The sequence below is a fragment of the Haliotis cracherodii genome, unplaced genomic scaffold, assembly GCF_022045235.1.
Source record: "Haliotis cracherodii isolate W230 unplaced genomic scaffold, xgHalCrac1.p SCAF_7, whole genome shotgun sequence".
Lineage (NCBI taxonomy): Eukaryota > Metazoa > Mollusca > Gastropoda > Lepetellida > Haliotidae > Haliotis > Haliotis cracherodii.
Window position 1 is genome coordinate 14,384,207 of NW_027266330.1, and position 14,975 is coordinate 14,399,181.

The 14,975-nt window shown below is 40.5% G+C and overlaps 1 protein-coding gene across 1 annotated transcript in view; it reads left to right on the top strand.

Moving 5' to 3' along the window:
• The first annotated feature begins 446 nt into the window (after positions 1–446).
• Positions 447–14,975, top strand: part of LOC139448455 (gamma-aminobutyric acid type B receptor subunit 1-like) — a 76,016-nt gene continuing 61,487 nt past the window's right edge. The window contains exons 1-2 of the mRNA XM_071230005.1: positions 447–787; positions 4,088–4,225. Coding sequence (XP_071086106.1) covers positions 530–787; positions 4,088–4,225 — 396 coding nt within the window. The 5' untranslated portion in view covers positions 447–529. The remainder of the gene's footprint in view (positions 788–4,087; positions 4,226–14,975) is intronic.

Consider the following 14,975-nt stretch of genomic DNA (forward strand, 5'->3'; position numbering starts at 1 on the left):
TTCTTTTATTTCTGCCCACAGCAAGTCTGGAACAGATGGCTGACGTTTAACTGGTGATCAAGAGACTATTTACCTACCCAATCAACGTTTACTGACCTGCTAATTTTAGCGCTGCATAATTCCCAATCCAGCAGATGGCTGCGACCTGTGTGGCGTGGCCTTCCTTCCACAGTTAAAACGTTTATGAACCTTTAATTTATTACATTCTCGCTAATGGTGTAACACTGGAGAGATGTGTTACAAATAGCCTGACCTTGTTTACACTAAAATTACCTTGCCAATCGATGATATTTGTCTGGTTACGAGCTGATACTCATCAACTATAGTGCCAGGATCCTCAAGCCCCAAGGAGAGCTACAGTTATAGAAGTGTGTGAACAGCATCGCTTAAGAAGCCAGACGCGCACTTATTCATACGTGTTGAGGACAAAGCCCCAGTCTCCGTGTCACGTTATCCTCATCCTACAACAAGATTGTGTGGTTGCTGCTACAAACCTTGTAAGACTTGACGCATCTCAGAGTCTGACATCATGATGGCCAATTATAAAACTATAGCATTCCTCAGTTTCTATTTCATCATTGTGACTATGGATCTCCAGACACTAGGGAGCCTTCAATACAGCAATGGTCTTCGGAATCTGACAATCCTTGGACTTTTTCCACTCACGGGAGGATGGGGAGGGGGAGAAAGCGCTTTGACGGCTGCTGAGATGGCTCTTGATCATATCAATGCACGGACGGATATCCTACCTAATTATAACCTCATAATGGAATGGAAGAATACTAAGGTAGGTTAACGATATTCATTAAAACCAGTAGCTTTGATTGATTAATCAACTTGACCTGATCAATTGATCTCATTTGATCCAGACTTCTATTGTGGTAATTTTTTCCGCGGTACCACAACAGTAATTTTGTTAATTTGACTTGTATTATTGCTTGATAAGGTGTATTTGATGAACAGCATGGTAACAAGATACGCGATGCAGACATAATCGGAAGCTTATTAAAATACTGCAATGATGTTTTCGTGCAGAGCAGTGCAATCTCGATTGTGTCGGTCGTCTTAAAGAAACAAGCGTAGGCGCTATTAAGTCAAGAGTACTCTCAAATCAAATCTTAAGTTCCTGGTTTGCTAACCTACTTCATACATGATCCTGGTATAACTGACAACGCTCAGAGCTGGAGGAGTCTGTCTGATTAATTGTGACAGAGCACGTGTAAATATATTTGATACATGTGGAGACACTGACAATTCGAAGTTTTATTAATATCATACCTAATTCTTCTGTATTAGAACCCTGAGCATCTGTAAATCCGTGTGTGCTTATAATACCCTCTTTTCACTTGTGTTCAATTTTGAGATCTTTTCTAGCGTGACATTCTACTTCATGTGCAAATTTGTTTTGTTCCAGAACATTAAGAACTTTACGCTATTATTAGCGGACTTTGCAAATATATCACGTTCTTCATAACCTAATTACTTTTTCCATTAATATGATTTTAGTGCTACTTCTTGCTTGCATATATAGCTACAATACGATGTTAAGACGAGTGAGGAAATATTGTTTTTTCTTAAACGTTGTCAGCAATATGGCATCTGTTTTAATGGCGAATTTTGAATAATCAAGCCTGGATGATTATGATCGCGACTCAGCGCCTATTGTACATGTAATCCTCTAAAATCTACAAAGGATTTAGTGAAGCGGATCTGTGACGCTCTATTACTAGTTGAATTTCCATTAAAATGTCATGGAGTCTGCCCTATTATATTTAAAGGTCCGAGTATTTCTCCCACTGGAGAAAAATATTAGCCCAGCTCATGCTAACCAAGCGGAGGGTGACTGAACTATGTTTGCTTATTTGTTTGTTGTTTAACGTCGCACTCAGCAATATTCCAGCTATATGACGGCGGTCTGTAAATAATCGAGTCTGGACCAGACAATCCAGTGATTGACATCATGATCATCGATCTAAGCAATTAGAATCGATGACATGCATCAACGTCGTCGACGAGCCTGACCACCCGATCCCGTTAGTCGCCTTTTACGACAAGCATAGACGCCTTTGTAGCAAGCATGGGTTGCTGAAGACCTATTCTACCCCGGATCTTCACGGGTCGACTTAACTATGAGTTTGACAGATCCCTGCTGTGGACACGTGTCTGTGCAGGCGTGTGACGTATGTCATCGAATGACACGTCTAATGTAAATTTAGTGGAGTAAATAAAGTAAATATAAAATTCAAGGTAATTTTTCAGACATTTATTTTTAAAAATACGAATACTTTCTCCTTGCCAATAACTCCACAATATCTGCAAAGCACTGGCAATAACCTTTGTGTATATTTTGTTCTACTACTATAGCAAATCTCCATCAGAATTCTAATATTTGAATTTTGAAATTACCTAACATCTGTTACTTTATTTTCATTTCTTCATTTATATAATTCATCGTGTGTATATATACAGTTTGCTTTTGTTTGTTCTCTAACGCCATACTCAGCAATGATCGAGCTTTATGACGGCGGTATGTAAATAATCGAGTCTGAACCAGACAATCCAGTGATTGACATCATGCACATCGAACCACGCAATTGGGACACGATCATATGCATTAACCAAGTCAGCGAGTCTGACCACCCGATACCGTTAGGCTACTGAATATTAGATGTTATAGAAATCAACAAAATCGAACACAATTTGTACTAGTTGTCAATCACTCCATCTTTCCAATGAATAATGTTCTACACATTCTCCCACTGATGAACTCTTTTGTTCGTAGTGCCCTTTGCGAGCTTTAGTCCATAGGTATACAAGGAGAATATTGAAACATTTGTGGTGACAGCGCTAATGATCCCAGATAACCATATTTCTACATTCCCCTCCTTCACCAGGTCCTGGCTCCACTCGTATCGCCTTATAACGTTCACAGATGGACTCGTTAAACGTTAGAAGATTTGATTGGTTTGGTTGGTTTGTTGTTTAACGCCGCACTCAGCAATATTCCAGCTATATGGCCGCGGTCTGTAAATAATCGAGCCTGGACCAGACATTCCAGTCATTGATATCATGAGCATCGATCCACGCAATTGGGATCAATGACATGCATCAACCAAGTCAGCGAGCTTGACCACCCGATCCCGTTAGTGGCCTTTTACGACAAGCATAGTCGCCTTTTACGGCAAGCATGGGTTGCTGAATACCTATTCTACCCAGGAATCAGAAGATTTGAATTTCTAGAATTTCTTTGCAAAATATCTACTCATGAATGTTATTTGAATATTGACTTTACTGTCTGAAATCCCTGAAATAAATGAAGTAAAAACTGAGCATAAAAATATGCCTTTGAACTATAAATATTTTCAAAAGAGCAGTCAAAGTGCTGTAGGGTTTCAACGGCTTCAAGTCAATATTTTGCCATCTTTGGGAGAGGTCCACTATTGTAAGGGAAGTAGGCCTTTAACAGTTCAAATAAATAGCAACACAAAAACAGTTCTCGTTAGGACTTTCCTAACTGAAGGAACATTAACATACAAATAAAGATTATCCTGTTAATCCCACGGCCAGAAGAATAATTCATAATCCAGGGAAACAATGATACTCTCCCCATTCCTTCCCATCTCCCTATTATTGCAATCATTAGCTGATTTTATATGGACATTTGTGCTACTAATCGGTAGATTTTCGTGGTTTACAGCCTAACTGACGCTGCCAATAATTTCAGTTAAAGTTTAAAAGCGGCTTTGGTCATGCCTTATGTCGAGAATGTGGCTCCCTTGGGACGACATCGCAGATGCAAATGAGAAGAAGCATTATCTTGATAACAACGTTACCAATATGTAATATCCACGTGTTGTCGACCCCAAACTGCGCCACTGAAAACAATTATTGATAATGTTGAAAATGGCAGACAGAACTTTGTTTGAGGTGTACGCGATGATTAGTGCTCCTACAGTTATAATGTAACACGTCATCTGATGCATTAGTTGTATCCGGCACTATAAAAATAAACCAACTCTGTCACACAGAAAAAAATAATTTTGTGCTTGGTTGTCAAACATCATGTCTCCGTCTTCATCATTTCCAGTGCAACCCAGGATTGGGAATCAATGAGATGTACAGGCTTCTGTATGATCCCCCGACGAAAATCGCCATCCTCGGAGACGGTTGTTCCTCCGTCAGTGAAGCAACAGCGCAGGCGTCGTTTTTATGGAACATCACGCAGGTTTGTACACGTTAAACTACTCAGTGAGGTGTCTCAGAGTCTCATCCAGTGACCATCCACGCCATGCTGATACTTTTACCGTCGGCGTTTGTTGTTGCAGCACAGCATGCTTCTGTTTGGCATGTTTAACTTACAAAGCATATAGTTTTCTACTCACGAATGCCTTTAAAATGGACGATGTTTGATCAAGGTGACACAAATAACGTCCCTAATAAAGCTTTAAAAAAATGGGATGGCGCAAATGTGGAGGACATTTCCAGATTTGATGCATCAGTGACAAATATGACGTCCGATGCAGTTCTCTATCTTAACCTGTTCCCGAGATTTTATGTTAACAATTGACTTTCCTTCGCATGTGTTTCTGACTGGTGCCACTGGTGGCACAGTATACGCTCACAGATTCGCCAAAACTTAATTGTGATAGTGACTAATAAGCACTGAAGGATAGACTGTGTATCTTTTTTCGGTTCATTGAGGTATGAATCGAAAAAACCGATGTGCAAACTGTATGAATCTGCGTCAGCGAGCCTGACCAACCGATCTCTTACGACAAGCATGGGTTGCTGAAGACCAATTTTGTCCATGATCTTCACGGGTTAGCAAATAAATGAATACGAAAACGAAATAGTCACATTGGATAAGAATGTCCTTCTAAGACATTTGATGTAAAATGTCGTTAAGACGTCTAAAAGAACGTTTCGATATTGTGATGGATAGTCTGTTTATTATTGTGGGCGATCGCGATGTGTGCACACAATGTAATCGAAATTCTTTTTTTTTTCAAGAACCATGAAATACTCTCCGACTTGTCAAACTCTCTTTCAGTATGAGAAAATGTAGCCTGTGTTATCCTAATTCAATGATCCAGTGAACGTTATTCGAATTAATATTACAGATTTGATGGGTTTAGAGAAGGTTGCTAACATGTGCCTGTGTTATACCCAAACTGATTCTTTTAGCAAATTAACATACATGTAACGTTCACAAATTAACAAAATCAGTCCATTTTGATCATATAAGCCATTGCAGCTCGAGCATGAGACCCTATACCAGGAGGCTCTAACACGTTTTGTTGTGTTCGTTTGTTTTGTTAACGTCGCACTCACAATAGTGCATATATATGACGGCAGTCTGTACAAAATTTCAAGTCTGGACCGGCCAATCCAGTTATTGACACTAGGAGCATCATGGGATACGATAACATGCAAGAAATGGGTCTGCGAGCCCCCCGATCCAATAGTCGCCTTTTACGACAAGCAAATCTTACTTGGGGCCAATATTCTTTTCGTAATCCAAGTAAAATTGCCAATTATCAGTCACATCATCTTGTCCTGTCAACTGCATGCCAATCTTTCGGGCAGTGGGGTGGACTAGTCGTTAAAGCATGTCACGTCACAACGAAGGCCCAATTCAAGTCATTTCTGTCTCCATGTCGTTGCATGATTGGAATATTGTTAAACTCACTCACTCATAACAATATTTCTAATTTGTTCTTAAGTTGATCATTTTCGATTAAACGTATTCTCCCTCTTCCATTCGTTGCCCCACTGATGATGCCATACACATCCACGACAATTAAAGCCATGTAAATGTAGGGTTCGGAGAAAAACAGAAACTGAATAATTCGCAGCCAAGCTGAACATTCGTGTGATACAATGTGTCATGTCACCTGCTTACTATCCTGCATTTTAGGTTGGTTTGTTGTTTAACGCCACACTCAGCAATATTCCAGCTATATGACGGCGGTCTGTATATAATCGAGTCTCGACCAGTCAATCTAGTGATTGACATCATGAGCATCGATCCACGCAATTGGGATCGATGACATGTATTAACCAAGTCAGCGAGTCTGACCACCTGATCCCGTTAGTCGCCTTGTACGACAAGCATAGTCGCCTTTTACGGCAAGAATGGGTTGCTGAAGACCTATTCTACCCCGGATCTTCACGGGTCCTGTATTTTAACTTATTATTCGTTTTTCTTCCTACAATGTAAACAATCATTACGATTTCCGGACTTAAACTCCCAACACATGGCAGTATTACATTCCCATTTGATTCACAATATCTTTTGTGAAGGTACCCGAAGGCTGCCGAGTCGGATAATGCACGTCAAATATTTGTACATTGGCATTAAGCAATCACTGGGCGGATATTTTCTGTCTTCTGTTCGCACAGAATAAAGGATCCAGATAATGTGTTCCAACTAATTCTGCAGCTAATATTGGCCATTGTCATGTTCCATTACTCTTGAAGAAACTAAATGTGTGTTATATTGACATGGGGACAAACTTCATCGTTCACAGCATGCCATGCGTAACAGATCTGAGGTAAATTCATTTTAAGATTAAAGTTTTCTGATTGGAAAACTTTCTATTTATCCGGATGTTAAAGTAAATATGTAATACACTGCTCGACACACGGTGTGTTCGGGTGTTTTATCAACAGTAATGGCTGCAAAGTCGATTTGGGTGCATTAGCGACAGCGCATTATTGGCATGTTTATTTGACTGAAATAATTACAACAAAAATCAATTTCTTGGTTTCTGTTAACAGAAAACACGGTGTTGGATTGCCCGGCTGTATGATCATGTAGCTTCTGTCAATTCTGAGTTTTAGTGTGCAGTTTTGCAGCCAATATGAGTGAGTGAGTGAGTGTTTATTTGTGTGTGGTTTTGATGCCGCACTCAGCAATATTCCAGCTATATGACGGCGGTCTGTAAATAATCGAGTTTCGACCAGACAATCCAGTGATTGACATCATGTACATCGATTCACGCAGTTAGGATACGATGACATGCATCAACCAAGTCAGCGAGCTTGACCACCCGATCCCGTTAGTCGCCTCTCACGACAAGCAAAGTCGCCTCTTACGGCAAGCATGGGTTGCTGAATACTTATTCTACCCTGGGTCTTCATGGGTCATGGTTTTACGCCGCTTCTAGCGAACTCTGTGTTGTTCACCTTAAATGATTCAATGAGTGAAAATGGTAAAACGCCGCTTTCAGCAATATCCCAGCCCTATCACGACTGAGGACACTCATCTTACCGCGACAAAGGTTTTAACTTTACTGACTTTATAAAAGATCAGTTTCATGAAGTCAGTTAACACCTTTGCCCCGTGAAGATTCCGGGGTAGAATTAGAAGATAAATACTATGTGTGTGTCTATTTTCGAGTATTTGCATCTTGGAAATTCATCTCGAAACTCAAAAGCGTTAGCTTGAGGGGCTCGAATGAAAATTTCCAAGATGCAAATACTCGATAACATTCCGGAAACAGACACACACATTGTATTTATCGATATTGTAAACCTATTGTTTTATTTAGAAAAAAAATGCGCACTCTATAACACCACGTACTTACTCGGTTGTGAGGCGTCAACATCGAACGTTCTGTTGTTGCTATGGTGATTGTTATTTTGCTAATGACCCCTGCGATCAGATGATGACGGACTACTTTCCTGAGTGTAAGTCATTTATAAGTTGCTCGTGCTTCAGTCGAATGTCCCTCCTCTTCAACCCTCACTTCGAAATCGAATAAAATTCAAAATACATCACGCAATGTAATACACTTCACAGTTTTGAATGTCCCCTTCTGTTTATCATTTACTGTCATTTAAGGCAATTCAAAATTACTGAAAGTGACTTCTGAGAATTAGGTACATTGTAAATCTCGCCAAATCACAATTCACGGCGTTATATAAATATTTACTGTGTGTTTAGAAATCTAAATATCGGATATTTACTCGAATAATTAAAGAAGAAAAATAGCATATTAGCGTTCACGGGTATCAAATCACTACTGATAATTCTGAAACGTCGCTGATCAGCCTAGAATCGTTTAGAATGTTTTGGCAAATACGCATACACGAACGCCGAAGTGTACGTTCCGCCATATTGGATTGTGTTTACAAAATGCCGGTTATGAGACGCCTATTCGATCAGGTAAATTTCAACCTCAGCTGCTCTACATGCATCCCTGAATTCCTAATACATTTTCGAAACAATGGATAAATGGTCTTGGTCACCGATGCAAATTATCTAGATGAAATCATGCGAAATAAATTAGGTATGGAAACGAAAACTGTGCTCGGAAAACTGTACTTGCTGAAATGTAAACAAAGCAAAATTCAGATTTAACACTGTGTAGCATTTTTAGAGGTACTTTCGTCTAATTGTTGCATACATTGGCTCGATCACGCGTTTGAGAATTTTCATGGGAAGAGTATCGCAGCACTAATTATGAAATTACACATATATACATTACAATGATGTGGTAAATTCAACAGAAGCCGTTTACAAAAGTTTCCGTCCTGTGTGGCGCAATGACTGACGCTAAATCACGCACAACGATGACGGTAGTTATCTGCATTTCTGACTAATTCTCTTTGTTACATTGGAAAACATGGTAAACAAATAACAGTACGCAGATTGTCAGAATGCTTCTGATTGCTTACGTGACCCATTTATGTGTATACGATCCCTCTATCAACGAAAATCCTCTTCTGGAAATCCCACGTACTGTTGTGAGTGAACACGCCATTTTGTATAAGTCGGTCATCGGAAGTGATGTCATGCGGAAGTAAACATTGTTGTACATATTTGGTAATTTCTTCGAGGTGTAAACTTTCAACTTGGCACCCAGCGTGTTCTTTGTGTTTGTCTAGTCTGTATTTTCATCATCGCCTTGATAATCCAGATATGACGGAAACCTTTTAGTGTAGGGTCACATTATTTATGAGTAGTGGTGTCATGTATTAATGCGCTACTGCAATCATGAGAATAGACAAAATTCATCGGTTCGATGCTAAAAAGGTGCGATTTTGGGGGGTGTAAGAAACAGATTACTGCACTCGTGCCTGTCAGATACTCGTGTAGTAATCTCTATTTCCTACACAGTGATTCGGTCGCTTGCTTCAGGGAATGCAAATCATATTTTCACCCTTTGACATTTGGTCATGCCACCCAAATAAGCCAATCACAACACAGAACACACTTTCTATAGGTTTACGGTAGGTCTTCAGCAACCCATGCTTGCTGTAAAAGGTCATTATGCTTGTCGTAAAAGGCGACTAACAGGATCGGGTGGTCAGGCTCGCTGACTTGGTTAATACATGTCATCGGTCCCAATTGCGTGGACCGATGCTCATGATATTAATCAATGGATTGTCTGGTCCACACTCGGTTATTTACAGACCGTCGTCATGTAGCTGGAATATTGCTGAGTGCGGCGTTTAGCAACAAATCAACCAACCACTATACTGCACCCATGTGGGGAATCGAACTTCGGGTGTTCGGCGTGACGAGCGAACGCTCTAACCACTCGGCTACCCCACCGCCTGCACCCAATATGAAGCCAAACAGAAAGCATCTTAATGATATGGCATTCTAGAGACCTTTGGTCTGAATATGTGAAAAACAAAAGATGAAAATGAGACGCATTTAGAAATGTTGGGTGGCATTAAGTGGGTAGTCGCCATCGGCATCGTCATCATCAAAATCAACTTCAGCAGCATCGCCATTAGCCTCATTGATTGACACTCATGTTACCACGAGACCCGTGAGGATCCGGGGTAGAATAGGTCTTAAGCAAGCCATGCTTGTCTGGTTTGTTTAACAGAACACCGTCGCCTGTTAGGAGTACCGCTGTGCAGCATCAGGCAACAAACAAACCTTTACGTCGTTATGCAAATTGTAAGTGGCTGTCGTACTGGTATTTCTAGACATGCTTACCCTTGTCACGAACACCCGATGCCATCACTGTATTTTAGTGAGCCATTCATGTAATCTTCTCCGTTAGTTTGCATTAGAGCTATTCGCCCTATGGATAATCGACACTCTGGCGTTGGCTTTGTACGTGTTTAGCAATGTCCTTTTGAATTTGTTCATGCGTTATACTGGAATGAAATTCATGAATTCACATCTTGCTTCCAAAATTGTAAAGATTGCATCACAATATTAACATCAGATTTCGTGAACCGAGTTCCAATGATAATGATCTTCATCACTGGCGACAGTGTATTAATGTGGGCGTAGACATGACAGATTTGACTGCCTGCGGTGATGTAGCATGATAAAGCTTTTCCGGCCTTCAAACATAATGTATTGGTCTACTTGAAAACATGATCTCATGTCTGCAGAATCTGGAGTTGATGCGTGAGATATCTTTCTGGCATAGTCCAAAGCCACACAGTCATACCCTTTCTTCAAACGCTCAAACGTACTTACATTTGCTTTGGTTTGTTGTTTAACGTCGCACTCAGCATTATTCCAGCTATATGACGGCGGTCTGTAAGTAATCGAGTCTGGACCAGACAATTCAGTGATTGACATCATGAGCATCGATCCACGCAATTGGGATCAATAACATGCCTCAACCAAGTCAGCGAGCCTGACCACCCGATCCCGTTAATCGCCTTTTACGACAAGCATAGTCGCCTTTTACGGCAAGCATGGGTTGCTGAAGACCTACTCTACCCCGGATCTTCACGGTTCCATTTTGTTTTCAAACATGCTTACAATAAAACACACTTAAATCATAACAGAGTCGGAACACACGCTTAAGCACAATACACATGCCGCGTTTCACAATTAAACTATGGGGAATTGATGAACATAGTTTCCATCAACTAAATATTTATACATTGCCTATGTACTCTAATCCCACGAAGTTAGTTTAAATGTCGTAATCTTTTCTTTCAATTTGATAATATTCCATTGTCCCTTTTTTAATGTCTTCTGTTAGGTATGTTGTTTTGCAATCCAAAGAAGAACTACTGTTTGATAAGAAAAACTGTTTTACGAAACTTCGTACATCTGCTGGTATATTGCCAATGGATTAAGATCAAACCACAGTGCGTTTCTTCGTTCTTCGTTTGTCCTTTGTTGAATAATACTGTGGACCAGACTACCGTCACGGTGGCTTTACGTGCTCCTGTATTGCAAATGTCCCAATAAGACACAGCAATGTCGTGTATCCTCGACCTTCTGAAGATCTCCAGAATGGATTTGTATGTATTTCGCTGCAGTAATTCCGAGATAACCAGACGTTCTACAAATTCAATAGCAACGTTCTTAGATAAAAAGCATGGAGCTGAACATGAAAAAGTTTCGGTTCGTTTCTTGTCGAATTTGGGATTCATCATGCATGTATAATGCTTCGTTGCCTGTTATTGAAGTCGTAGATGGAGACGAGTAGGAAAGGGACATCACATTTAATAAACGTCAAAGAGATGCTAGTTTCAAAATCTGGGAGTTGTACTGCGTGCGCATTTGGGGGGAATTGTCTACAAAAATAGTTATTGAATGAGAGTCATGATAGGTGAAAGCATGTTATGCATTATGAATGAAGGAGTCTGGGTTTACTCCCATTTGCGCAATGTTTCATAAACACTCTAGAGGGGACTTGGCTTCACACATTGTATCCACATGGTCAACAGAACCTGGACCTTCGGCGTGACGAGCGAACGCATTATGTAATTAACCTCTATGCAACTCCACCGCCCTCAAACATTATGAGGTCGTACACTAGTGTCTGAACGACGTTCAAATTTTGCAGTTCTTTATCTACTTTAATACTCTGAAACCAAATCTTGACTTCTTCATAAGTCACCTCGCCAAGTGTTATAATCCAGTTATATCACAGCATGTCAGCGCAATGACCGAAGTGATGCAGGTCTCAGAGGTTTACCTCTTTAGTTAAACCTACGAGCACGGGTATGGTGCTGACAAACCTTAAATGACTGGGCCACCCCGCCAAGCTTTACGTTAAGTGGAGAAGATATGATGTTTGTTGTATTTTAGTTCTTTTCGCCCCTCTGAGCAATAATCCGGCTTTATGATGACAATCTAGTGGTTGGTTGGTTTGTTGTTTAACGCCGCATTCGGCAATATTCCAGCTATATGGCGGCGGTCTGAACCAGACAATCCAGTGATTAATATCATGAGCATCGATCCACGCAAGAGACGGGAGACAATCTAGTGATCCACATTGTGAGCAACTATTTACGCTGTCAGGGTACGATGACACGTGACCAAATAAGTCACCGAGTCTGACAACCCGATTCATTTAGTCGTCTCTTACGACCAGCTTACGTTACTGGGGGTTGATAGTGCTTGGACGTTACCTACTCTTTCATAATCATTTTTATTACACGTCCCACACTGAAATTGGAATTGGTATTTGGACAGGAGAGGCAATCCAATTACTGTTTCGAAATAGTGCCACTGGGATCCATAACAAAGTTTCATCAAAATGAAATGAGAGAACAAAGTGGACGCTGTACTTTCGGACCTATAATCTTGGTTAGAATAGGGAAGGGGGGGGGGGGGGGGGGGGGGGTACGGGTGGACCAGTCGTCCAAGGCGCCGCGATTCGCTTTGCAGAGTTGCGTCCCCTAGGCACGCCAGAAACCTATGATTGTGGGTTCGAATCCCGGTTCACCCCGGTTAAGTTTCTAAGTTTGTCAGCACCTTACGCGTGCTCGTGGGTTTCACCGAAGTGGTAACATCTGAGACCTACATCAATTCGGGTTTTTCCTTCCACATTAAGCTGACACGCCGTGATATGACTGGAGTACTGTTAAAAGTGGGGTTAAACCAGACTCACTCACCAACTAGAATAGGTGTTCAGCAACCCATGCTTGCCGTTAAAGGCGACTATGTTTGTAAGAGGCGACTAACGTAATCGGGTGGTCAGGCTCGCCGACTTGCTTGATGGATGTCATGGATCCAAATTGCGTGGATCGATGCTCACGATGTCCATCTCTGGATTGTCTGGTCAAGATATATTTACAGACCGCCGTCATATAGCTGGAATATTGCTGAGTGCGGCATTGAATAACAAACAAAAAATAAACTTAATATCAACAGTTCGTGCTAGATGAAGAAGGAAACGTTAATGAAACTCGGGTTTATGTGAAGTGAGTGAGAGAGTTTTTAGCAATATTCCCGCAATATCACATCGGGGACACCAGAAATGGGCTTCACACATTACCTATGTGGGAATCGAACCCGGGTCTTCGGTGTGACGAGCGAACGCTTAAACCACAAGGCTACTCCATCGCCCCGGTTAATGTGAAGACCAAGAGAACATGAATACGTTCGGATACAAAGATGAAATCCAAGTTAATTTAATCAAAAGAAGTGTCAAAATTCCATACAAAAACTATCAAAATTATCGATTTTAAATGTCAGATCTCGCTTAGGGTCTATGTAGTCCATACATTCGTGATTATACATAAATAAAATCCATGTTTCAAATATCCATGAAAAAACATGCAAAATTATCGAATTCAAATTTAATATCTCGCATAGTCCATTAAGCTCTATACTTCAACCGAATATAGTTTTTAAAAGAAACTGTTCAAAATTAACGAATTCAGATTTCATTTCTCAGTTCTTTAGTCAATGATCTTGTACAAAAGTAGCGATTTGGACGTGGGGGGACTTCACACAGATGAGGCATACTCCTTGGTCATGTTGAAGTCTGCCAGTGAGCACGAAGTCGGTTGGATATATCCAGTGCTCAAACGTTAACACCTGCTCGCGCCTTGATCTTGTCGCCTCCACCTACACAAAATCAATTGTCATAATTTTACTCACTCACTAACTCACTCAGGCCATCGTCATCAGCTGTTGTGGGAGACACCATTTTGGCACTTATCTAGTTAACCCCAATTGACCAACTGTCCTTTGTGAGCCAACTGTTATCAAGAATTCAGTACGCTTTCTGGTGTATTTTCCTCGAGTGCCCTGGGGTCTACGTGTCATGTACGTTTAATTCTCGAAGGGAATACAGAAATTGGTTGTCATGGCAGTTGATAGTTGAATTTGATTTATTTCTGAACATGACATCGTGATGTGAATAATATTGTTTAGCAGGAATGCAGTTTCAATACCCTGTCAAGCCCAAACAAATTGCATTGATATGGAAAGACTGGGAATTTTTCAATTACTCCATGTCAATTGAAGCTTTCACGTCCGAAACAATGGCTGAGTCGCAAATTCATCATTTCCACATAGTTTCATTAACTCTCCTCCCCGATACATTCTGAAACGCGACACGTGTATCGTGCTGGTGCGTGTGTTCTAACTCTGGTATTTATCACAGCAGGTTTGAGCGTTTGAGGGCATAGGGATGGCCAGTTGGGGAACGCGTCCGCTAGTTAAACCGAAAACCCTGATACGCTTCCCAACATAGGGACATTCTTGATATGCCCAGCCTCGACATGACTGAAATAATCCTTAAATGTTTGATTTTTCTGCACATTGCATCCTAATATTTTAACATTTTAAATAGTTTTTAGATATCCTAAATATTTTTTAATTTAAATTCTAACAGTGTTTTTTGGCGTTTGGCATCGGAATGTGCCTTAAACGTTAATGCCGTCAAAATCGAAACGTCGCATCTCCGTCAACATAATTTTCCATCATAAGAGTTCATAGACAACATATTATAAGTCATTGCCTGGGAATAACCTGTAGAAGCCTTTTTTTAAACTTATAAAAAATAAGCTTTGTTGTGGTGTAAAAGACGAAACAATTTATATGATTAAGATTTTCAAAATGTTACATGTGCGTGTATTAACATTCGGTAGATTTCAGTCTACTGTGCATGCTTCGTGTGTGTAACCTTGGTGAAAAGCATACCTATAGTTTAGATTATCAGCAGATTTAGCCAAATAACATATGTTTTATTCAACATTTGAATACACACGTGCTATTGATGAGGACTGAATAAGTATAATGC